At 35.8% G+C, this 25,472-nt stretch overlaps 1 protein-coding gene across 1 annotated transcript in view; it reads left to right on the top strand.

Moving 5' to 3' along the window:
* The window catches only part of LOC587136 (dynein heavy chain 3, axonemal), a 90,077-nt gene that overhangs the window by 17,734 nt on the left and 46,871 nt on the right, over positions 1 to 25,472 (top strand). The window contains exons 8-37 of the mRNA XM_030982799.1: positions 391 to 626; positions 1,451 to 1,646; positions 1,933 to 2,136; positions 3,072 to 3,325; positions 3,872 to 4,076; positions 5,285 to 5,488; positions 6,002 to 6,132; positions 6,721 to 6,916; positions 7,950 to 8,144; positions 8,993 to 9,181; positions 9,844 to 9,972; positions 10,701 to 10,901; positions 11,679 to 11,818; positions 12,586 to 12,744; positions 13,202 to 13,430; positions 14,437 to 14,589; positions 15,411 to 15,552; positions 16,111 to 16,309; positions 16,738 to 16,846; positions 17,237 to 17,356; positions 17,915 to 18,085; positions 18,736 to 18,873; positions 19,451 to 19,594; positions 20,142 to 20,306; positions 20,690 to 20,824; positions 21,453 to 21,671; positions 22,080 to 22,180; positions 22,889 to 23,003; positions 24,030 to 24,163; positions 25,345 to 25,359. Coding sequence (XP_030838659.1) covers positions 391 to 626; positions 1,451 to 1,646; positions 1,933 to 2,136; positions 3,072 to 3,325; positions 3,872 to 4,076; positions 5,285 to 5,488; positions 6,002 to 6,132; positions 6,721 to 6,916; positions 7,950 to 8,144; positions 8,993 to 9,181; positions 9,844 to 9,972; positions 10,701 to 10,901; positions 11,679 to 11,818; positions 12,586 to 12,744; positions 13,202 to 13,430; positions 14,437 to 14,589; positions 15,411 to 15,552; positions 16,111 to 16,309; positions 16,738 to 16,846; positions 17,237 to 17,356; positions 17,915 to 18,085; positions 18,736 to 18,873; positions 19,451 to 19,594; positions 20,142 to 20,306; positions 20,690 to 20,824; positions 21,453 to 21,671; positions 22,080 to 22,180; positions 22,889 to 23,003; positions 24,030 to 24,163; positions 25,345 to 25,359 — 4,928 coding nt within the window. The remainder of the gene's footprint in view (positions 1 to 390; positions 627 to 1,450; positions 1,647 to 1,932; positions 2,137 to 3,071; positions 3,326 to 3,871; positions 4,077 to 5,284; positions 5,489 to 6,001; positions 6,133 to 6,720; positions 6,917 to 7,949; positions 8,145 to 8,992; positions 9,182 to 9,843; positions 9,973 to 10,700; positions 10,902 to 11,678; positions 11,819 to 12,585; positions 12,745 to 13,201; positions 13,431 to 14,436; positions 14,590 to 15,410; positions 15,553 to 16,110; positions 16,310 to 16,737; positions 16,847 to 17,236; positions 17,357 to 17,914; positions 18,086 to 18,735; positions 18,874 to 19,450; positions 19,595 to 20,141; positions 20,307 to 20,689; positions 20,825 to 21,452; positions 21,672 to 22,079; positions 22,181 to 22,888; positions 23,004 to 24,029; positions 24,164 to 25,344; positions 25,360 to 25,472) is intronic.

Raw genomic sequence — 25,472 nt, 5'->3', positions numbered from 1 at the left:
ATAGTACATGAGATTTATATAGCACCATATCCATTCTAATCAAATGCTCAAGGCGTCATAGAGAGTGATCTTTTAAGTTCAGAGAAAATAATAAACGTTATCTATTAACAATAAACCATATTTTTGCAATCACTTCATGAAAAGATTTAAGCAAAAAATATTCTAATTTTATGGGCAACAGTGAATAAGAATGGAATATTATACAGTCAAACCTGTCTACAGCGACCACCCAAGGGAAACACAAAAAGTGGTCTTTGTAGACAGGTTCCTTTAGTACATGTTTAAATGAGAAACTATTTTCAAGGGAAACAACAATTGCGGTCTTTGTAGACAGGGGGCCAGTAAAGCAGGTTTGACTGTAACATTGTTTTATTCCACATTCTAATGTAGGAAGCCAGATCTGTGTATATAGAGAGCATCAAGAAGGGAATCATGGACTACATCCTGCAAGACCCCGTAGAGCAGGAGAGACTTGGTGTTCCCATGCCAACCAAACATTCTAACTCTGCTGGTAGAGAGTGGTATCCGTGGAGTGATGCGGTGGATGATGCGAGGGACTTCATGGAGAACTATCTCTACATCACTCATCCCATCATGACTACTATCCTCTACAAGTGGGAGACACAGTGAGTGCATCATGCTATAAAACCTGGAGGATACTCAGATTTGGTTTGGATGGGGGTGTGTCGCTCAAGTTTTGAAACCCCTATCCATTATTAGGAGGCATTTTTATTGAAAAAAGACCAATTTTTCACAATTTGCAGGTATTTTTCTGTTTTTTTCGGGTGTTTAGTACACAAAATTTGGAAATTTTGGAAATTTTGACAAAAGCGGACCCATTTTTAATGGTATTTTTGTTAAAAGTGGGATTTTGGTGAAAAAGTGACCCATTAGAGCGGCACACACCCGTATGTCCTAATATGTGAGTACCCCCCCCCCCCCTCCCCCGGCCTATGAAACAAACAGATGTAGGAAATATAGAAGGTGTATTTCTCTTTTTGACATTATATGATACACTGGATATTGCTGTAGATTATGGAAAGTCTGGCCTGCTAAAAATGTAGATGTGGAATACATTCATGAGCAATTCCACTTCTGAAACCAGCTACAGGAAGTCCTTTTCTTGAAGTTCATAGTTGCTCAATTTTAAAATAAAGAATATAACACGAAACATCAGACCATTTTCATTACCATCGCAGAATAGTTCAGCTAAGGTAGTTTCCCATGAACAAACAACCACAAACTGAAATGACTGCTCCTGTACATTCTTTACAGAGCATATCCTTTGTTTCCTATAGTAGAATTGAATATAATATTTGAATTTTGATCTTGCTTTAGCATTTAAATTTCATCTTGTAATCCAAATAAAGGAAGTTAATGATGAATTTTGTGTGTCACTCGCTACCTGCCATACATCATTGGTCCTTTTTTCTTCTTCTTCTTCTTCCAGATATGCCCATCTCAGGATGTTGGACAGACCGGGTATCAAGGAGATCATGCCTCTCACTCCAGAGGCATTCCTTGACCACATCAAGAACACAACGAAGCAGACGAGAGAGATCTTGATGAATGATTGGCTGGAGGAATGTGCTGATATGATCGATGATGAAAGAGATGAGATTGAAAGGTGGATGCCAGAGAATCAGGTGAGTTTGATGGTTTACAACCAGTTCGTCTTCGACCCAATTGGTCTATTCCCATATGGTCTACACCCAGCCGGTCCACTATCTACATGGTCTAATAATCATTTGTCTACTTATCATTTGGTCTAATGACCATTTAGGGTAATAGTCATTTGGTCTAATTTCCATTTTTTATTTGAATTGAAGCTCTTGGAACTGTACATGGAATCATTGTTTTGGGTTTATTTCATTAGATTTAAATTTTTAGATTCAAAAAGTTACAAGCACTCTGATTTCTCCCCCCATGCAGGATGGTAGAATGGCCCAGATGGATCATTTCTTCAAGTCCCTGTCCACACTCATGTCTCTCTGCTTGAGGAGCTGTGTAGAGAAGTCCATTCATGATCTTGTGGATTGGTTTCAACTCTACGATGAAGGAAACTATTATGATTGTGATTACGATGGATCTCAGCTCAGTCTACCAACCATACCACAGCCTCTCAAGATCTCCATGGTAACAGATACAAATGTTTAGCGTATTCATTTTCTAATTATAGCGTAAGATACGAGATGTCTCTAGAAAAATGTTCAATGTATACAAAGATTTAAACCTACTGTATATCTATATCACCATGCAAGCCGATACTTATAAGCAGCATCTAAGACTTATTTGTTGATGGCAAGGTACAAGCACAAATATACCTTTCTCCTACATGTAGGTTTAGCATCTCATAATCTACATATAACATTTATTGCATTACAGTATATTACTATGGTTCCACATTTGTCAAATGCAGGCAATCCAACAATCAAATGATTATGGACTTTTTACGCTGGTTTTAACATTGAGTATATTCAAGAGACAGAACATTGTGAGGCAATTTAAATAGCTTTAACTATGAAAATCAGGTTTGTTTATAAGAATAGTCGCTGTATTTTGATTGAAGTAAATACAGGATTGCCAGCACTTTTACCTTTTAATGTATCTAAAGTGTGTGATCAATATTTAAAAGCTTGTAAACTCTTACCTAAATATGTTATGTTTTGTGGTCATGTGCTTGTAGAAGTAAAAAAATTAAAGGGTTTCTCAAGGAAATGTTTCAGTGTGTTGAACTGTTTGGCATGAGCTGTAACGTTAATTATTGGTAGAGGTAGAGGTAGAGGTGTTGTGGTCGAGTAGATACGTCACTGGACTGTCGATCACAAGGTCTGCGGTTCGAGTGCAGCCACGGCACTAATGTCCTTGGGCAAAACATTGATCTACATTTGCCACACTCAACCCAGGTGAGGTAGATGAGTACCTGGTAGGATTATCCTTGAAATGCACTGTGCGCTGAAGCAAGGGTAATAATTTCCAAAGCTCTTTAAAAGCGCATAGAGATATTATTTCATAACGTATTATGAGCTAAACAAGAACTGAATATTATTATTATTATTATTGTGTTCCAGGGTCCCGAGATGTCCAAGGTGTCCTGTTCGTTCACCCCAGACATTGACGGTGTCATTGACATCCTCCATCGGTGTATCCAAACCATGGTGGATGGTGTGAAGGGCATCCACCGCGTCGAGAAGCGTCTCTTTCATCGGGTAGACGCCGTGGCCATCGCTCACATTCCCGCCATCAGGGACGATGAGGAGGTCGTGGAGAGGGCAAAAGAGCAGGTCAAGGAGGTCATCTTGCATAACTATCACGGCCCTGTCAGGTTAGTTGCTGGATGCATCATGCATATTCTTGTTGACTGCCACAAACGTTACAGGACTTCCTGTTTAATCTTGGCTTGATTGATCAATTTCCAACTTTTTATGTGTTCAAAATAACAGACAATATTTTAGATATTGTAGAGATATATTTTTAAATGAAAATTAAGCTGTCCATTTGATTCTTTCCATCACATCACATTCCATCGCCATCACCATTTCCTTTATCTTCTCTACAAGTTATGGCCATGTACGTCTAGTCTTAGTTCTATAGGTCACAGTGCTAACATGCAGTATATTTCCAGGCACTCTAAGACCTTTCTTTTTGTGCATGCTGTACTGAGACTCCTACAATAATCGCGCCTTGTTCCTTTTTAGTTTCCGTTAATAACGTTCTATTTCAGCTTGCTGTTCATTCTTGCATTATACTCTGATGAGTGCAAAACGAAAACCTTAAGTATGGCTCTTTTCAACGCAATTCTACAATAAAATTAGCATATCTTTCATGGCAGTTGGTGCTCTTAAATGTAAACTTTTTCTTACGATTACAGGTTTAAGATGGTGTATGCTCCTTATGCCTACCTGCTGAAATCATCCTCAGACTCGCAGGTCGAGAAGTTTGTGAATAAAGACCAACATCTCAGGGACTATGTCAGAGAGATTGAGAAACTCAAGAAGATGGCAGCAGAAGTTGGTCTCTTTCCTCTCAATGTACCCATGCATCTCTTTGAGTTGGACTGCACAGATATCAATAGGGTAAGTATTGTCACTTCACCTTTCTTCGGGGAAGGGAAATAGATTTAGAAAGTTTCAAGTTCAAGTTTCAAGTTTCAGGTTTATTTCACATTTCACTAATAAAAAGAATTTACATAATTGACAAAATTAGATCATACTATGAAATATACTAAAAAGTGTCACATTATATAATTAATTCTTTGCAAAGACGTCGAAATTAATTGTAATGAATAGAAGGTTATACAGAGTGAAATGTGAGGAACCTATTAAAAAGCTCAGCTTGTAGATTATAGGTTCCCATAAATAAAACTAACATTTGGTTGAAGTAGTTGTAATGGTAGAGGACGTAACAGTAATAATAGGTGGGCAAGAAGCCTTAACATAAGATGATTATACAAGGTGAAACAAGCAAAATAGCAAATACAGCAAGCAAATTAATTTGTTACTAAAGAAATAAGACAATAGTCTCTTTAAAATATTGAGGTCATTAAATAAAGACATTGAACGAGGTCACCCGAGCGAGGCAGTAGACATGAACAATCATCTTACAGTAATGTACACAATAATGTAATGTATACAATAATGTAGGCCGTAGCCCAGACACAATCCTGTTTGCAACATGCATTCAAACCCACACACATCCGTTCCCAGAGAGCCCCAAGGCACGCAAAAATTTGATAATTTTGATCAAACCGCGAGTCTGGTTTATTGAAGACATAGAACACACATATATTACACCTTATGTGTAAATTTACTGTATATTGTTGTTCAGATTTATGTTTTAAAATTATATGCCCCACTAGTTAACATATTTATTCAATTAAAATATTATAGAATAAATACATTGTAGTCCCTGCCAGGTACAGAAGCTACATGTATATTCAAATTGTAATGCTATTACGCTCTACCTTAGAAATGAATTGCTATAATAATAGCAATGACCTGGATTTATTTAGCGATTAATACAAAATACTATCTCTAAGTGCTTTAAAGATATTATTATATCGTTCATTGGATTCATTCACGCACAATGTGCATCATCTCCACTCCCAGGGGAGTATTCCTACCATTTCTCTCCTGGGTATAGAGTGGCGAGTTTAGATTAATGCCTTGCCAAAAGACATTAGTGCCATTTTGGGATCGAACCCACGACCTTTGAATTTCAAGTCAAGTGCTTAAACCACCCAACCACGACACCTCTATGACCATATAACATTGTCTCTCTACAGTGGCTGATCCTGAGATCAAGAGACTTGGCAGACATCATGATCTCAAAAATCGTCAATACAAGTCGAGTGTTCAACCGTGGCATATGTGGGCAGTACGACCAGATTGTGAGGAAAATCACCAGTCAATCAGAGACTACGCATCAGTTGGTCAAACTACAGGAATATGTGGATAGACTGACCACTGGAGAGCTACTACAACTCAAGGTAAAATTGTTTTATTCCATTTTTATCATCTTAACCAGTTACAGTTACACTCTCCTGTTCACTCTCTCTGTCTCTCTTTCTTACTCTCCTCCCCCTCCCTCATCCATCTTCCTTTCTCTCTTTTTCTCTCTCCCTCAGTTTTTATCTATTCATTTGTAAAAATTGTTTCAAAAATATATGTTTTTGTTACTTATAATGGATGGTCCATTTCACGTTAAATTGTTAAACTTGGTTTGTTTTGTATCGACTAAAAATATGAAATCCAACAAAATACAAATAGGTTTTAATTTTAGGATATGTTATACATGTATTATGAAGTTTGGTTGTCCAGTGCAGCGATGATTGCAAAGATAGAAGCAATGTTCTGTTTGTGTTCTTTTAAAAGCATTGTTGTTTCGACGAGTTTAAATAATTTTCGAATTATCAAAGAGAAGATCTGTAGAAGTAATTTTTCTGATATGTTTGCTATTCAGGAGTATTACTATTCTTTATCTTTTTCTTTGTTTCTTACAGAAAAAGCTAGAAGTAGCAGGAGGAAACCTGATCTTTTTGATGGACTATGCATACTTGAACAAAGAGGATCTGATGCTGAATGATCAAACATTCACCTGGCCTGATAGAATCATGCCTATCATCAGAAACAGGTCAGTTTTACATAGTTGAGACCATCATATCTTTACTTGAGAGTTGTAGTGTCTGAATCTTATAAATAAAAACCTAAATTATGCATTTCTTAACAAAATGAAATTGCAAAACTATACAAATCAAGACCAAAATGGAGGACAATTAAGGAAGAAAACAAATGTCTTTTTGGTGACAATATTATAGGTTTTAAAATCTTCTTTCATTGTGGAGATTATAATGATAACATTCTGTTTTTATATAGCGCTTAATACATCTACGATGTCTCTAAGCGCTTAACACACTGTGTGCACAATCTCCACTCCCTGGGGAGCATTCCAGCCAGGCGTAACTTGATGCTCAAAAACTGTTTGACCAACAATGATGGTCGCATCCTACTGGGTACCCATTTAACACCTGGGTGGAGAATAGCAAGTGCAGGTAAATATCTTGCCAAAGGATATTAGTGCCGTGTCTGGATTCGAACCCTCGACCTTCAACATATACTACTTCAGGGCTTGAAGACATCATTGGAAACAAAACGTTCATTTGTTGTACATGTGCATACTTCCAAATTATTCAGAAACCTTTTTCTATGTTGATTCTTTCAGTGAAATGAAGCTTCAGAAGGAGCATGACTATGCCGTGTCTAAGCTCAATGATTGGCAGAAGAAGTTTGCTGTTCGTATCAAGGACGTGATGGATCAAGTCAAAGCATTCAGGACCAAGGATCGGATGTCAGAAGCACAGGATTATCTGGATAAACTGATCGATATCCAGCTCAAACTGGATGATTTCTATTCTGAGGTGGGTACTATCTTGTGAATGTCTTTGAGGGTCTTTGAGTTTGATGTTTTTTAAAGCTTTCATTTGCATATTAAATAAATCCAAAAACAATGACATTTTCTTTAGACATATATTTCCCATAGAGATATTTTGATTGTTTCCTGAAGTGTGGTCCCTAGATTACTGATGGGTCACAAAGTTAAAATCAAAGGCTTTTATGTGTAATTTGTCCTGTCATAGCCATGATCCAACAGAAGCCTATAGTGCTATTAATGTTGCTGCCTTTTTAATGGTAAGTGATAGATTCAATCCTGCTGATCGATCTTTTTGACTATTTCATTTTCAGATGTAATATGCAATCTTTTACATCAAGAGATTAAGAAATTCTGTTTCCAAAAAGTATGTGAAAGCATAGATAAGTCTCATAATAACAATGAAGCAATCAACACTTCATTCATTAGCAAAAATATTTGTCTCGTGTATAGTGATACATTCTTATTTTGATCTAATCTATAGCATAGATATCAATTTGCATTTTGTTTCGCTTTTGTAAGGATTTCTGTTCCTTTCATCTGTCATTATGATAATAATAATAGTGGAGTTTTGTATAGCGCTCATGTCTTGCACATTGCCACTTCTGGCGCTCCATCATATTATCCTGGTTTTAGCACACCTGCTGTTGCAGTGCTTGACATTTCAAGGAACTAATTCCTGAGAGGTACCAATTTCCCCCAACTGGATGGAGTGTGGCAATTGTAGATTAATGTCTTGCCGAGGGACGTTAGTGCTGCAACAGGGATTCAAACCCCGGACCTTGTGGTTCACGGTCCGGAGACTTATCCGCTAGACCAGGGCCCTGTTGCACAAAACTTATCATTGATGGTAACTTTGCCATCATTGGTAACTACCATGGAAATCTTGATTTTGATTGGCTGTTCAGCATTTTTACCATGGTAGTTGCCATTGATGGCAAAGCTACTATCAATCGTAAGTTTTATGCAACGAGGCCCAGAACACCTATACCTTATCATTCCTGTGATTTGATATTTTTCAGAAAGGAGCAGTGAATCAGGAGCAGAAGTTACTTGACGTTGGTCACATCAGTCCCTATCCCGAGCTAGATCAGATCAAGGAGAAGAAAGAACCTTACGATAAACTCTGGAATGCCGCAGTCAAGTTCCATCACATGTATGATAAATGGATGAATGGACCGCTGCTGGATGTCAATGCTGAAGTGGTGGAAGAAGAGGTAGGTAGATGAGACAAGGATGGAGACAAGTGGTGGTATAGAAGGTGGATGCGAGATGGAAATGATTGTGTCAAGGAATATATAATTTGAATTCAATTGAATTGACACTTATTTCCATTATCATGACAATATATACAAAGATAAAAGATGGAATGACATAACAGATAACAATATCAATATTACGTATAAATTGACATACTAACATTCAAAATTTAAAGAAAAAATGACATTAAATGGTGCTTCCGTGAAAGCCAGTAAGGCTTGACAATTGAATACACCAGGCGCACAAGTAATAATAACATAGTGTGATTTTTGTGTAGAAATTTATCTCCTAATGAATCTATGGTATGGTATTTGGTATGGTATTTATTGAATCGTGCATCGCCGTTACATATACTGAATTGCACATGGATATACATTGCATTTTAAAAACAAGTGTACAATTTAAAACAGTATCATTTACATAATCATAAGTAAACGTATATATCACATGTTTATCCTTAATTTTGTACCAAATGTTAAATAAAGCAAAAATACTAACAAGAAGGAAATGGGGAATATGTACATTAATGAAAAATGAAAGTGAGGAAGAGAGAAGGGAAAGATGTAGAGAAAAGAGGTTAAAGAGAGAGAGAGAGAGAGATAGAGAGAGAGAGCAGGAGAGAAGGAAGGAAAGTGTGAAAAAGAGAAAGAGGGGATAAGAGACCGAGAGATATAGTGAAGAAAGAGAAAGAGCTAAAAGGATAGCGAGATGGAGAAAGAGAGAGAGGAAAGAGGAAAGAAGCTGTTTTTATGAGGAATGTTTGTATCAGATTTTCCACCATCTTAATTTCTTGTCCCCCCATCAGGTCCAGAACATGTGGCGTACCAGCTACAAGCTGACCAAGGTGTTTGCTCACCCTGACATGATGGGGCCAATGAGGGCGTCGACCACCATCAAAGCTAAGCTAGAGAAGTTCAAGATCAACATGCCTCTCATCAATGCTCTCTGTAATCCTGGTATCAAACAGAGACATTGGGATATGATGAGTGAAAAGGTAGGTTCACATTAAAGCCCCACTGAACTACTTATAGCTACTTGCGACCTCTATATAGCAAACAATTCCTAAAGAGTGACCAATGGTTTCCAATGGTCCCCTTTTTCTTATGTTAATTGAGAGCTGATTGGATGAGATAACCACCTATCAGTGACCTTGCATGGAGGTCTAATCTCTCCTGGCTAAACTAGTGCAGATAGGCTTTAAAGGTTCCAAAATTAGATTTCAAAATTGGAGACAAAATTTTAATTTTGATTAATTGCTATTAAGTAGTGCATTATCAGTCTATTGGTTCATTTTAGGATTCAGTAAATGTGTGACTTATTAAAGAATTTCAAAGAAATACTGACCAAAGTTAAGAGAATTTGATATTATTCTACAGTATATAAGCTGTCTGATATGTAGTTGTTGCTTGTGGTTCAATGCTATTGTATTATACCATCATAAAACAATATGGCTAAGACAGATGATTTTTAACTTGCTTGAAGTTAATTAGTTATGAATTTCCCAAATTATGAATCTGATCCAAACATTGAGTGTTTAGTGTGCATTTATAACCTTCCATGTGACCCCCGACCCTCAGACATCAGGATGGGAGAAGAATAAATGAACAAGCCTTCCATGATGTTCACTTTTATTGACTTCTTACTTTATTTTGCTAGGTTGGTTTCAACATGACCCCTCAAGATGACACTCCTCTCGTTGAGATGCTTCAGATGGGACTAGAGAAATACTTGGAGGATCTATCAGAGATTAGCTCACAAGCTAGCAAGGAATATGCCATGGAGAAGGTGAGTCCGATGATGATGTCTGCCATCCTTATTTACTTCTTGTGTGATCCCTTTCAGCTAGGAGTTTATTGTTGTTCTTTCACCTTCCTCTATATTCTTTCATCTTTGCATTATTTTGGCATCTTGTACATGTGAATTTTCAATTTCTAATGTTTTTCATAGTGATGCATTGCATTTAAGGTACAGTCAAGCCATTTTTTATGTTTCAATCTACACATATATCCTGGAGATAATGAATGATCGACTTCCACAGCCCATTAGGTTTTGTCTTACAGGAATCATTGAATGTTCAAGAGAATGTGTGATTAAGTATTAAAACCACTTGACTCTTAAAGATGAGGATAAGAATAAGAAAATCTGGATTTATATAGCGCTTATTTTAAAATACCTTCTCTTAGTGCTTTAGAGATATTATTCCGGTCATTGGATTCATTCATGCACAATGTGCGCCATCTCCACTTCCTGTGGAATATTCCTACCATATGTTCAGGGCATATGGCGATTACAAACATGAAGGCTTTCATCATCCTAAAAGGTCCCTGTTTCTCTCCTGGGAATGGAGTAGCAATTGTAGATTAATACCTTGCCAAAGGACATTAGTGCAGTGTCAGCGGTCGAACCCGAGACTTTAGAATTTCAAGTCAAGTGCTTAAACCGACTACACTCCACTACGACACCTCCTACATATACTGATTTAACTATTTTAACTGTTTCTGTGTTCATGGCAGGCCTTGTCAAAGATGAAGAGCGATTGGGAGACAGTACACTTCAGCTTCACTGGCTACAAGGATACCAACCTGTCCATCCTAGGAGCACCAGATGATGTACAGGTCTTGATAGAAGACCATGTAGTCAAAACAGCTACGATGAGAGGATCACCGTTCATTGCACCGTTTGAGGCTGAACTCAAAGAATGGGAAATAAGACTGGTAAGAACTTGGAACACAGTTTTTCACTTTTGCTCATTTTTTTCTTGGAATCAATCCTTAAGAAAGAAGTATTTTTATGTTGTGAGCTTTAAATAGATTTACACCACAAGGTCATGAGCTACCCCAACTCTTACTTTTATGATGTTCTGCAATATATGCATTCTACACATATAGGTATGACCTTCAGAGGATTGATAACTTTATAACATAATACAGTAATACAAAATGATTTTGTTAATTGTCAATCTCTAGTTTCTTTACCTTCATTATTTTAAGGGACAATCAAATGAAGGTTTAAATATTTATACAACTGAAACCTGGAATACCTAATCATTGGATGTGATGGTTATTTTACCTGACTGCTAAGAAAGCATAAATGCTTGTAAATAAGCAACTAGACAGCCGAAGGCTTATGGTCCTCTCTGAGGGACCTGGTAGTGACGATTAATTCCTTACCAAAGGGCACTAGCGCATTGCCTTGGTTTCAAACCTGGTTCACCGGATTACGAGACCACTACTCTACCGACTGAGCTATCGCGCCTCCACATAAAATGACCTGAGAGAGAATCAGAAAAGACCAATTATCCTTGTTGATAAAATTCCTTTTGGAAGAATGTAGGTGCTATGAAATTACTGCAATGATTTTATCAGTATTATTCAATGCAAAACAAAATAACAGAAACACATGTATCTATATTGAGTAAGATACAATTAATGCCATTTCTCAAACCAGCAGTATGTGTACTGAATATCTGAATGATTGTTTTTTTTGGGCAGCATCGAATCAAAGACATCTTGGATTCTTGGCTGAAGGTCCAAGCAGCTTGGTTATACCTGGAACCTATCTTTGGATCAGAAGACATCAGAAGACAGATACCTGTGGAGGGAGAAATGTTCACTACTGTAGATGGTCACTGGTATGTATAAAATCAGTGTTTATTTATATTTATTTCGGATGCCAATTTTCTTTTATATCATTGAGTAAATAAAATGTATCTTTCTATGTGCTGTTTCCATGCACATGCAACTAAATTTAAGAAAAGTTTGAAGTCGACCAGGGCTCCATCTTATAAAGAGTTTGCGATTGATATCAGTTGCAAATATGTACATAAGAGAACAGAGACTGCAAACTTACGTATAGTTCTCATGCTTTTTCGACGGCAGCGCCTGTCTTGTGGAACCAACCTTTTGACCAGCTTCGAGCAATGACGGCTTAGGAAGAGCCCTGAAAACTTATTAGTTTTGAGGGTTTCCTAGAACTGCTTTGTCCTTTTGCTGGTTAGGAGGTTAGTTCGACATAATGGGTGTCTGTTTGTTGAATTTGTAATATGTGATGTCAAATAGTTTTGCTTAGGTGTAATTATAGGTGAATTGTTTAACTTTCCCATAAATATTTTTTGTCATTTGCTTATCTGCTTTGTTATTTATTATGTAGTTTATATATTCAAAGTTGTCATGATTGTAAAGCGCATAGGGAATTTTTCAATTTATTATACGCTTAATAAATATTCTCTATTATTATTATTGATTGGAGGACTTGCGATTGATTTGGATTAATCGCAACTCTTTATAAGACGGGGCCCTGGTTAACCTTTTTCTTCATTTGGATTAACAGTTGACTGATTGCAAATCAATGTTTGTGTTATACAACTATTTGTCTTGACTGTTGTTTCTGTGTTTGTAGGAGAGAGATCATGCACACATCAGTGAAAAACACCTTAGCCTTGGTAGTGACATCACAGAAGGACATGTTAGAGAATCTCCAACACTCCGAGGGTCTCCTAGATACCATTCAGAAAGGCCTCAATGATTACCTGGAGAAAAAGAGACTCTTCTTCCCAAGGTTAGTACGGCACAAGTCCATGCATATTCCTGAGACAAATCATGGCAAGAAACTTGTCCAGGGAATACAGTCAAAGAGCTGTACCATGCTCTACTTAACATTAGAAGGTTTGCTTTCATTATTGCAAATGATATTTGTGGCTATACATATGCTTGGTAGATTTTGGTAGTATATGCATAGTTCATATTTTGCAGGAAGTAGAAACATCTCCATATCCAATGTCATTTACTATGTTAAATTTATGTTGTCGATGATTCTCTTTATATGTCGAAGTTTATGCAAACATATTATTACTAGTATCCGAAGCCTACACTTTCTCAACAAAGTCACTACCTTTGTGAAATCAAATATTGCATGTATGTAAATGAATGTATAAAGACAGATCAGTTAATCAAAGTTTTCTGTCTTATGTTAATATGAAATCAAACCATCTTTGCAATATGCTTTATCAAAACAGGTTCTTCTTCCTGTCCAATGATGAGCTGCTGGAGATACTATCAGAGACTAAAGACCCTCTCAGGGTACAACCTCATCTCAAGAAATGCTTTGAAGGTATCGCTCAGCTGACCTTCACTCCGGAGAAAGAGATCGTCGCTATGGAATCGGCTGAGAATGAGAGTGTAGAGCTTTGTTCTCGTATCATCCCAGCAGATGCTCATGGTCTGGTGGAGATGTGGCTCATACAGGTTAGAACCGACCATGTTACAGATCTTTTATTTCAATGTATCCAATCTAGTAATTGGTTACAGATCTTTTATTTCAATGTATCCAATCTAGTAATTGGTTAAAGATCTTTTATTTCGATGTGTCCAATCTAGTAATTGGTTAAAGATCTTTTATTTTAATGTATCCAATCTAGTAATTGGTTACAGATCTTTTATTTCAATGTATCCAATCTAGTAATTGGTTACAGATCTTTTATTTTAATGTATCCAATCTAGTAATTGGTTACAGATCTTTTATTTCAATGTATCCAATCTAGTAATTGGTTACAGATCTTTTATTTCAATGTATCCAATCTAGTAATTGGTTAAAGATCTTTTATTTCAATGTGTCCAATCTAGTAATTGGTTACAGATCTTTTATTTCAATGTATCCAATCTAGTAATTGGTTACAGATCTTTTATTTCAATGTATCCAATCTAGTAATTGGTTAAGGATCTTTTATTTCAATGTATCCAATCTAGTAATTTGTTAAAGATCTTTTATTTCAATGTGTCCAATCTAGTAATTGGTTAAAGATCTTTTATTTCAATGTATCCAATCTAGTTATTCATTCAAGTCAAATAAATTATTATTCTAGTTGTAAAGTACAGTATATAATCACCCATTAATATCTCTTTGAGGGAATATATGATGGCTACAGAATTTGTGATTCATGAGGGAGTATTTAACAGTGGACGCAGTTCTGAAGAGAGGTTCCTTCAATTTGTGTCTTTTTATCTTTCTACTTACAGGTGTAAATCAGTTATTTTAGATGAATTATGGAGATGGATTCGTAATGATAGGAGCATATACTGTTTTTGCTTGATCAAAATATTTGTGATTTATCTGTCTTTAAAAAAAAAGATTTACAGCATACTCTAAGCAATTTCTTCTGACAAACAAAATAAATGACAACGTAACAGCTCTTTTAATCTTGAAATTACAATATTTTCTTGGTGCGTTTGATATGTTTGATGTTCACTATAGGTGGAGGACCTGATGAAGAAGAGTTTGAGGGATGTTAATGCCAAGGCAGTGGTAGCCTATCCAAAGACTCCTAGAAAGTCTTGGGTCCTGAACTGGCCCGGTCAGATTGTCATCTCAGCCAGCTCCATCTACTGGACAGCTGAAGTCACCAAGGTATGTGGGTTAGAGAAGAACCACATCAAAAGTAAAGTTTCAGAAGAAAAAGTATAATGGAATTTTTGTTGATAGGGGCCTCATTTAGAAGCACAAGTTGCTTCTTCAGAGGTCCTGGGCCCTCTTGCATAAAGAGTTGTGTTTAAATGCAACTCTGAAAATCAAATGCAAGTCATAAAAATCAAACACAACTTTGCGTTTGATTGCAAGTTGGTTAGATTTCAAAGGCAACTTTCAAGCGCAACTTTACAATAGATATATGAGCAAACGTAAATAAGTTGCGTAAAAATTCAAACACAACTCTCTTAATGCGATGCACTATTGTGTTTGATTAACGTTTGATTGCAAGTTGCGTATGATATTTGCCCTTGATCTGACTTGCGATCAATCGCAACTTGACTTTTATGCAAGAGGGCCCTGGCTTGTATATTCTGTGTTTATGATTTGTGCTTTGCTTTTTTTATGATGCCAAATAAATTGAATTGAATTGAATTTCACTGAAAACAGATGGAGTGGGAATTTACTGTGGATTATACTCATATTGAGAGTAGTTTATGTCCTGTAATGGAGAGTTTGATCAATGTCAAATGACAACTCTTTTCACTACAGCATTCAGTGTTCTCCTTCCTCTATGGATGTATACATGTATTATACAATGTCTTATTCATATAGTATATACTTTTACCAAATTTGAAGACATGTTTGTTGCAGTGAGTGGTTCTAAGGTACTTACAGACAAACATATTAATGACATATTGTGTATTAAACAGGAAAGTTGATAAACAGTTTGGGTAATGAATTATGTATAACATGTTTTACAGGCTATTTTGGAAAAAGATGGTCTGAAGAAATACCTGGCAACGTGCAATCGTCAGATTGAAGAGATCGTCGAGCTTGTGAGAGGGAAGCTGACCAAGATGGCACGTATCACTCTGGGAGCACTTACTGTTGTTGATGTTCATGGTAAGTAGAGTACTTCACCCCAAATGTGATTCAGTATAATACAGAATCTGATTTAAATGTCCAAATCAGAGTGTAGAGGTGAAATTGTACCTGTATTTACTTTGGTTATTTTGGAAATGACATCTCTCTCTCTATCTCTTTCTCTCTCTCTCTCTTTCTCTCTCTCTCTCTCTCTCTCTCTATTTCTCTCTCTCTGACTCTAGCGTACTGCCCTTAGTCATTAACTCTACGTTACTTTCCACATCATTCTCATATGATAAAAACAACACTTGTATTTAAGTTATTTCCATTTAATTAATATTTCTAAAATTGCTAATTACCCGATGTATATTATATATATATATATATATTATCTCATTGAACTGTATGTATATTATCTGTACAACTGTATGTTTTTTGTCTGTATGTTATGCCCTGCTTCTGCAAATGCAAATCCATTGTCCCGGGCCATGTATGCCGTATTGTGATATATGTCCCACTAAAGGAAAATGGATATACAAGATGAACATGAGGGAGATTTTTGAGTAACGCCATAACCCTCCTTCTTTGTTTGTCCAGCTCGTGATGTGGTATCCAACCTCTACAATGAGAACATAGAAGATGTTCTCAACTTCCAATGGATCAGTCAGCTGAGGTATTACTTTGAGGAGGGTAATGTGATGGTGAGGATGATCACAACGACAGTTCCCTATGGTTACGAGTATCTAGGAAACACGGGAAGGCTGGTTATCACACCACTCACTGATAGGTGCTACAGGTAAGAACATCATCGCTCTATCATACTGAAACTTTTGATAAAGAAGTATCGGATTGGGGAGAAAGCTTAAAATACTCTATTCAAAGTCAGTATTCTGGTTTATACTCGAGGCATATTGTTTTTTCAACTCTGCTTCATTTGAAAATGCTTTTTCTAGTCAGAATCTCAGCTTGCATTGATTTGTTCTGGTTGACAGTTAAAAGTTGAAAGTTACTAATTGTGCCTTTATCGGTCGTAGACAATTTTTCTAGTAAGATATATATTTTTTTTCCTTATGTAGTATTAAGATGCCAGTTCAAATGAATCAGCAGACTTTAAATAATATTATGCCTTTCCATCACAAAGATTTCCTAATATCAACGAATGACAGGATAAATGACAGGGCTATATAAAAGAGTTACCGGTATTATTATTATCTTGTGTTTTAGAACATTGATGGGAGCCTTACTGCTCAACCTTGGTGGAGCCCCTGAAGGACCGGCAGGTACCGGTAAGACAGAGACCTGTAAAGATCTGGCTAAGGCTGTAGCTAAACAGGTAAGTTTATGGAAAATAGAAACAAAGGTACCCCTAAATGAAATGAAAATCAAATAACCTCAAAATTGCAAACATAATATTGCTCAGAAATGTTAGAGCAATGTAAAAAGTATAGAGGTATATATATATATATATATATATATATATATATATATATATATATATAAGGTATCGTAGCCCTCTGATTATAATTTCTAAGAAGTTAGACTATTTATGTTATTTTAATTCAGCAATAAGACTGTGTGGAAAGTATTTGTTATTTTTGTCTTACAAAGTGCAACTAAGTTTCATCATTCAAGATTCTTTTATAATAAATAGGTTGCTAAAGAAAGATATACAGTTTTATGTTCATCTTGATATTAACAGCGTACATTCTTTTTAATGTTACAGTGTGTAGTGTTCAACTGTTCTGATGGTCTGGATTACAAGGCCATGGGCAAGTTCTTCAAGGGTTTAGCCCAGTCAGGAGCATGGGCTTGCTTTGATGAATTCAACAGAATAGAGCTAGAGGTAAGATATACAGTACATGTACGTACCTTCATCAATAAAATATACATCTGTGTCAACAAAAATACCTTTATACGTAAATATTATCAATATTATTATTCCATTGGAAGAATTTAAATCTTGCATACCCTAAATGAATTTCTCTCACACAAGACACTAGAAATTGTGTATTATTTTATTGTTTGTCCCAGAAAACACAATAATGTTTCCTGCACAACACATACGCTTAGGATAGATTATTGTCCAGGGGTACATTCTCCAATGTTTTACTGTAAAAGCATTGATAAAATAAACTTTTTATTGTATTATTGTAATGATTTGTATTGTGTACTTTCTGTTTAAAGATGTTTACTGAGACATGAGCTAACCATCTATTTCTTTGGATGGTATGATACTTTTATGCTCTACTGAACTTCAAGGTTTGGCTCTTTTGGAAGCATTCCCCCAGAGCAATATACGTAGGCCTATCCCAAATGAAGGTTACATGGTTACCTTTCATTTCTTTGTATGAATTCATTTCTACTAGTGTAACAAAATTTATATTCTATATTCTTTTACTAGGTGCTGTCCGTGGTAGCCCAGCAGATCCAGAGCATTCAGAGAGCTGTAGCAGAGCAGCAAACAACCTTTGTATTTGAAGGCACAGAGATCTCTTTGGATCCATCCTGTACTATGTTTATCACCATGAATCCTGGCTATGCAGGCAGAGCTGAACTACCTGATAACCTCAAGGTAAGCAATAATAATAATAATAATAATAATAATAATAATAAACACATTGCTTATAAAGCCCTTACCACCCAAGTTTCTAAGCGCTATAACAAACAAAATATAATGATAAACGATAAAATATAGTAAAGTAGCTATTTAGTGTGTCAAAGGTAGATTTATGTCTTGCCAGAGGACATTAGTACCACAGCAGGATTTGAACCCTGTATTTTGTGGTTCACAGTCCGGAGACTTATCCACTAGACCACAACACCTCTAAGTTACTTGATGAACAAGATTAGATTCCATGTGAGGCCGATGTAACATGACTGGACCTCTTTTGATATTCTTCCATAGCCCAAATATATTTTGCATTGTAATTCTTTTGAAAATGATCAGGAACAGAATAACATTCAGAATTCTGATTTTATTTTTTTAAATTTTATGATTCTGGTAATGATAGAGTCATACAATTACTGGAAGGACCAAGGATGCATGATTTGAATCTTTCTTTTACTCATTTAGTTTTGCTATTTTAAGGACGTATAAATAATTGAAATGGAGTTGGTTTTGAGATTGTTCCTGCTTGTACAAAAACCAACATTAAAATTTCAAATGATTAATATTATTATTGTCATAACTTAACTTTAACACTTTCCACAACTCTTCTTTAGGTTCTATTCCGCACCGTAGCCATGATGGTACCTGACTATGCGTTGATTGCTGAGATCAGTCTCTACTCCATGGGGTTTGTGGATGCTAGATCTCTCTCTACCAAGATTGTGGCTACCTACAAACTCTGCTCTGAACAGGTACCTTATGAACCCTTTTAAAAAGCTTATACGGTAACTTTTGTTGGTTAATTCTCTGGAGATCACTAAGTATCTATAGTAGTTATTCAATGGATACTAGTCGTGACTTGCATACAAAACCAATATTGCTCCAGGCTTTATCCTGCCAAAGATATAGGGTTAGGGTTGCAATTAGGTATCGGGTTAGGTTTAGGGTCAGGGTAAAGTGTCTTGGCAAGGGTTGTTATTATTATTATTATTTTTATTATTATTTTATTTGGCAACATAACAAACATGTATTGAGACAAAATCAATAGAAAACATATACAAATATTGTAACAAGGAATTTTAATGATGTAGGTTATAGACCATGGATCAAACTGGATTATGTGATCATTTCAATGCAGTCTGATCAAAATTTTATGATGTAAACATACAAAAACAAATGGTATTATACAAAATATTGGGAGACAAAATCCATAGAGCTAAAAGCCTAATTGCAGAAGATGTCACAAATTTAAAAAAATGTAAGAACAACTAAATGACACATTATATTCTAAACATGCCTTCTACCATTTATTCCTTGTTTTATACACAGCTATCATCCCAGCATCACTATGATTATGGTATGAGAGCAGTCAAGTCTGTCCTGACTGCTGCAGGGAACCTCAAGCTAAAGTTTCCTGACACAGCCGAAGATATTCTCGTTCTGAGATCAATCAAAGATGTCAACCTACCAAAGGTAATATACAGTGGATTTTGTTACTATATTTATATATAGGATTAGCTGTATGTGTAATCTACGAAAAGAAAACCCTGATATGAGAAGAGAAAATATCAGCAAATCCATGATCTAGTTTATTGTGATCATAATCATGTGTCCATTGTAGGTGATGATTGATGAAACTGATGGTTGATTATTGTTTTACCTGACTGCTAAGAAACCATGTATATATGCTTTTAAGTGATTGAATTAATGGTTGATTATTGTTTTACCTGAATGCTAACCATGCATATGTTAAAGTAAGAAGCCCGGGGACCGACGGGAATTTCAGTCATCTCTGAGGGACTTGGTAACACAGATTATTACCCTACCAAAGGGCATGAGCACATCGACTTGGTTTCAAATCCAGGACCTCTCGGTAACAAGACCACTGCTTTACCGCTGAGCCATTATGCCTAAAAACTCTCACTATTATTATAGGTACAAATTCTTACTATTATCATGGTGCAATGTACAGAAGTAGACTGATATATTATTTCTGACCCTCTTCCTCTTCCACTCCCAGTTTCTGTCTCATGATATCCCGCTGTTTGAAGGCATCATCTCGGATCTCTTCCCCGGCGTAGAGCTCCCTCGTCCAGACTATGGTGTCCTTGAAGAGGCTCTCAAGACAAACATTGCTAAACGCAAACTACAATCGGTGCCATGGTTCATTGAGAAAATCATTCAGGTAAGCATTGGACAGAGTGATATAGTTTTAGATGCACGACTTCTTGTACTATTGGTTTATTACAGTTAAGTGAGCTTTCTGTTATGTTAAAGAGATGATTCCAGCAGTAAAATTCAGGTTGTGTTTTTGTCCTCTGTGTGCCCATGCCTTGAGCCATAATGCATGGCTGTACAGAGGATTTTTTTATGTTGGGGACCGGGGGGAAATTCAATGAATTATTGATAATTTATTGCATTTTCTTTTTTTAAATTTATTTGTGGGAACTGCCCCCTACCCTAGCCTCCACTTTGTGTTTTATCTTTAATATAATGTTTGTCCTCTCAGAGGGACTTGTTTTATCCTGAATCATGTGTCTCTTTCAACTTTTTTCCTTTCCACTTCAGATTTATGAGATGATTCTGGTCCGTCATGGTCTGATGATTGTAGGTGATACCATCGGAGGTAAGACCAGTGCCTTCAAGGTTCTCTCGGATGCTCTTGGGGATCTGGAAAAAGCCAAACTCATGGATGAACACAGAGTAAGACATATCGCAGTTCTATCAATGAATAAGAGGGATGCGTCAGATTCAAGTGCCTGTTTTGAAAGGAAAAGGTTTTCATAAAGAGTTATACTGATTTCATCTAGTAAGGCGTTATGATGCAGGCTCGGTTTTATATCAATGTAGGTTAACTCCTTACCATCTTTGGTCAAATAATGAAACATATTATGTACTTCCACACCCAACTAGTAGTCACATGGAAATTGTACATTAATATCATATATTCCCAACAATGTAGCAATGTAGAGGTTTGATCCATATCTAATAAAGAGTATGCTAAACTAAGAGCAGTGCGAAGTAATAGACCTCCAAAAGAAAAGAAAATTATCATATTTCTTTTGTCACAAACAAAGTTTGAACCATTCAAGGTCGGTCTGACTTTTCAGCTTAATCACACAAGATATGTTTAGATAATATATACAGAGTACAGTGCTTCCCCTTTTGACAGGTTTAGTATCACATCATCAAACCCAAGGCCTTCACGATGTCACAAACAATGTTTGGATCATTCAATGTCCGACTTTTGAGCTTAATCACACGAGATTTCTATAGATATTATATACAGAGTACAGTGCTAACACGTTTCTTCCCTTTGTTGGAATGACAGGTTGAGTACCGAATCATCAACCCCAAGGCCATCACGATGGGTCAGCTGTACGGCCGATTTGACCCTGTCTCACACGAATGGTCTGATGGTGTATTGGCTAATACATTCAGAGAACATGCTTCTAGTACATCAGACAGTAGGAAATGGTGTATATTTGATGGACCAGTAGATGCTGTCTGGATTGAAAATATGAACACAGTGCTCGATGATAATAAAAAGGTAGTGTTTATTTGTGAACTTAGGGGAATTCCCAAATTCTATTTTTTTTTTTAAAGAAATGAAGTATTATAATATATATCCTGCTTTGATAGAGTTGTCTATGGAATTTCTCAAAGAAGCCTTTTTCTTTGACTTTAGGTTATATTAGTTTACTGTTCAAGTTGTTTTCTTCTCTTAAAAGGATCATATGTGTGTTAAGGCTTAAAAAATTTGATTGTCAAATGTGACAAACAAAATTTATGACTGAATGTGTAGAAATGTATTGAAATTATGTTTATAATGACAAATTCTTTTTTTTAAATCTTAAATTCTGGATTGTAATTCAGGATGAAGTTATGAATTCTCATTCTGTCACGTGGTTTGGATGTAAAGTCACCATGAAATTTATTTGGTCTTAATTATTTGCAGCTATGTTTGATGAGTGGTGAGATCATTCAGATGAGCAATAAACAGAACATGATCTTTGAACCTAAGGATCTAGAACAAGCTTCCCCGGCTACTGTCAGCAGGTAATACACTACACCTTAATCAGTCACACAAGATCAGTAATTGCAATTATTCTCTTAATGTTATCAAAGCTGAAACTTGTACTGTTCAGCAGTTTTATAATGTACTTTAATGTTCTTTTTTTAATAATAAATGGATGACGTTCTTAATGATAATAGTTTCATTTATATAGCACTGAATACTATGTTCTAAGCGCTTTACATTGTAATTATTATTACCCCGCACGTGAAAGTGCACACGTTCTGCTCTCTTGGGAGTATTCTGGCCAGGTGCCAGAATCTAACCACATTAATGTTCACATCATTCCGGGTAACCATTTAACACCTGGGTAGAGAGCAGAAAATGTAGATAAATGTCCTGCCAAAGGATAGTGCCGTAACAGGACTCGAACAGTGAACCTTACAATCCACAGTTTGGCGACGTATCCACTAGACCACAACACCTCTACTCAAAAATTATTTGTGGACAGTGATTCATATGATTTCAAGAATGAAGCACAGAGTTTTGTTCCTCGTGCCTAGTACAGCTGCCTTAGTTCAACTTTAATTGACAATTATAAGAGCTTATTTCTGATATCTCATTTAAATCTGTATGACAGTGTTCCATTGCACCTCACCATACTCATGCCTGTTTTTACAGTGTATTAAAGTCTCTTAACACTCCAGAGTGTCATTTTTTGCTTGTAACGTTTAATCTTTGATTTGATTTAGATGTGGAATGATCTACATGGAACCTTCTCAGCTAGGTTGGCAGCCATTAGTAGCATCATGGATGGAACATGAAGTACCAGACTTCATAAATAAACAACAGAAAGAAACCATGCAGGTTAGTCATGTCATCATTGTTACAATACCACAGGGTTTCTTTTTGTAAAGTCTTTAAACTCATGAGTGTTGAATTTATCTCTGTCATTGGCACCTGCTGATCATAAATAGTTTCCTTTCCCACACCATAAGTCAGTCCAAATCAAAAACATTAGATTAACTGAAAAAGTATGGATATTTTGTTCTACATATGTTATATTATATATTATATATTTTGTTCTACATTATGAAAGAGTTAACTGTTTATAAATCTAAAGCTGTTTTATCATGAAAATTAATTTTGCATATATTTTGATAGAGGCCTTTATAAACTTGAATGCTCCTTTTTATGTCAATAGCATTGTGATGGAGAGCTACATTCATACTGTGGACATGTACTCATATAATACATATGGTATAGTACGCTGGTAACCTCACTCAGTAGCGACCGTTATCTTTTGTCTTCCATATTTAGCCAAAATAAATCTTACAGTGTAGTTGATTGCACAAAAACAAAACAAGTTATTTAAAACCTAGTGCCTGTAGTCCACCCACTCAAGCAAAGATTTAATTAAAGTAGGTCCAACTTCTCCATTCTGGATATATGAATGTATGCTCACATAGTTCCTGCATTCCATCTCTTATGAATGCAACATTTATCACAGTATCTTTAGCAATCACTTTGGCTAAGCACAGGATAATACCATAATAATACCATAGAGAATATTTTAAATGTATCACATATTAAAGACACCAAGCCTATATGTAAGTGACAGTTAGATCAGCAGGTATATGGATAAGGGCCCCATCTTATAAACAATTATGATTGATCGCAACTAATTTGTGATCAATATCAATCGCAACTATATACATATGAGATAGAAGACTGCACACTTGTGATTGATTGCAGGCCTTGCAATCAATTCAGATCAATCTGAACTCTTTATTAGAGGTACCCTGTAGTACAATGATTGCATTTCCCTTCCCTAAAGATGATGTGATGTGATGTTATTGGTGATGGTTATTCTATCTCTCTTAACGCACTCAGATGTTGTTTGAATGGTTGCTACCACCGTGTTTACTCCATGCTAGTCGTACCTGTCGTCAGCTTGTACCCATGTCCCCTATGCACATGACTATGTCTATGCTCAGGCTCTACAAATGCCTCCTCACAGATGTTGGGTAAGATCACAAACACAATCACAGTTGCACACACACACACCCACACACACATACACGCAAGTCTACAAGTCTTCAATTTGCCTTTTAATGACACTTTTTTTTTGCAGTTTTGGTGATTAACCACTATTTGTTTGTGACTTGAGTGAATCCAAATTTTGTTTGTGTTTGTTTTTTTCGTCAACGATGTGGAATAAAATTGTTACAAATTGTGTAAGTTTATCAATTAAGTGCAATGGAAAAAAAAAATGGAAAATTGGCCATGTAGGCCTACATCTTTTTTTTTTGTTCCCTTTGATACCAAAATTGAAGGAAGGAATTATTATTATGTAATAAGATATTAATATCTCTGATATAACAGACGCTTTGCTTTTTGCTCTGCAGGTTAAAAGAAAAGGAAAATATAATTCTAACATTTTTAATGCATAGCTTTGCCAATTAAAATTATTTTGTATGTGAACTTATTAAATATTGGGTTCAAATGCAAATCATAATTTCATAGTCAGTTACAAACATCTGCATATTCTTTATGTGATATCTGCTTATGTGGGATTTAAAAGAATAGACCAAATATCCATTTTGATTTATATGATATGATTACATTCATGTTTGCTATTTAACTCATATTTTGTGTATATTCACTAAATTCACATTTATGGCTTTAAATTTTTTCTTCAACAAAACATGCATGGATATGTAAGATTGCAAATTTAAATCCTGTTTGTACAAGTAAAGTTACACACACCATATTTTTTAGAGAAAATACATTATGTTTGACTCGTAAACAATAATGACAAATCAAAGGTTTTGCTTTTAAATAAGAGATGAGGTACAGTTGATGCATTAACATTGGGAAAATCTACCTTTTATAAACATTGCCAAGACTAATATTTTGTTTTACATCAGTTTATAAATGAAATGGAATAATGTAATTTTGTTGTTTGCAATTAAACACAAGCATATTCACTGTCACCTTCACACCCAAAAGCCAACGGTTATTAATATGACACCTTGACCATTAACTGTTCCACAATATTTGTTTAATTTCACCATTTTGTCATGATTTTTGTTTTTTTGTTTGTTTTAAAATTGCATTTTTTAATGGTTGCTGTGGTGCTGGTTGCATAACAATTGACCTTTGGCCTTAACCCCATATTGATGGTGACCCCTTGCTGCTAACACAGGGCTATAAAGAGGAGGTATGATATTTAAACAATACATGTGCTAAAGTGAACTAGTCTTCTTTTTTTTTCTTCAAAGGATGATTGGTAGACCTAGTCAGGCATAAGCCAATAGATTAATATGTATTTCT

This window comes from Strongylocentrotus purpuratus, unplaced genomic scaffold, assembly GCF_000002235.5.
Source record: "Strongylocentrotus purpuratus isolate Spur 01 unplaced genomic scaffold, Spur_5.0 spur5_contig_827, whole genome shotgun sequence".
Taxonomy (NCBI): domain Eukaryota; kingdom Metazoa; phylum Echinodermata; class Echinoidea; order Camarodonta; family Strongylocentrotidae; genus Strongylocentrotus; species Strongylocentrotus purpuratus.
This window is presented reverse-complemented; position numbering and strand designations above follow the sequence as displayed.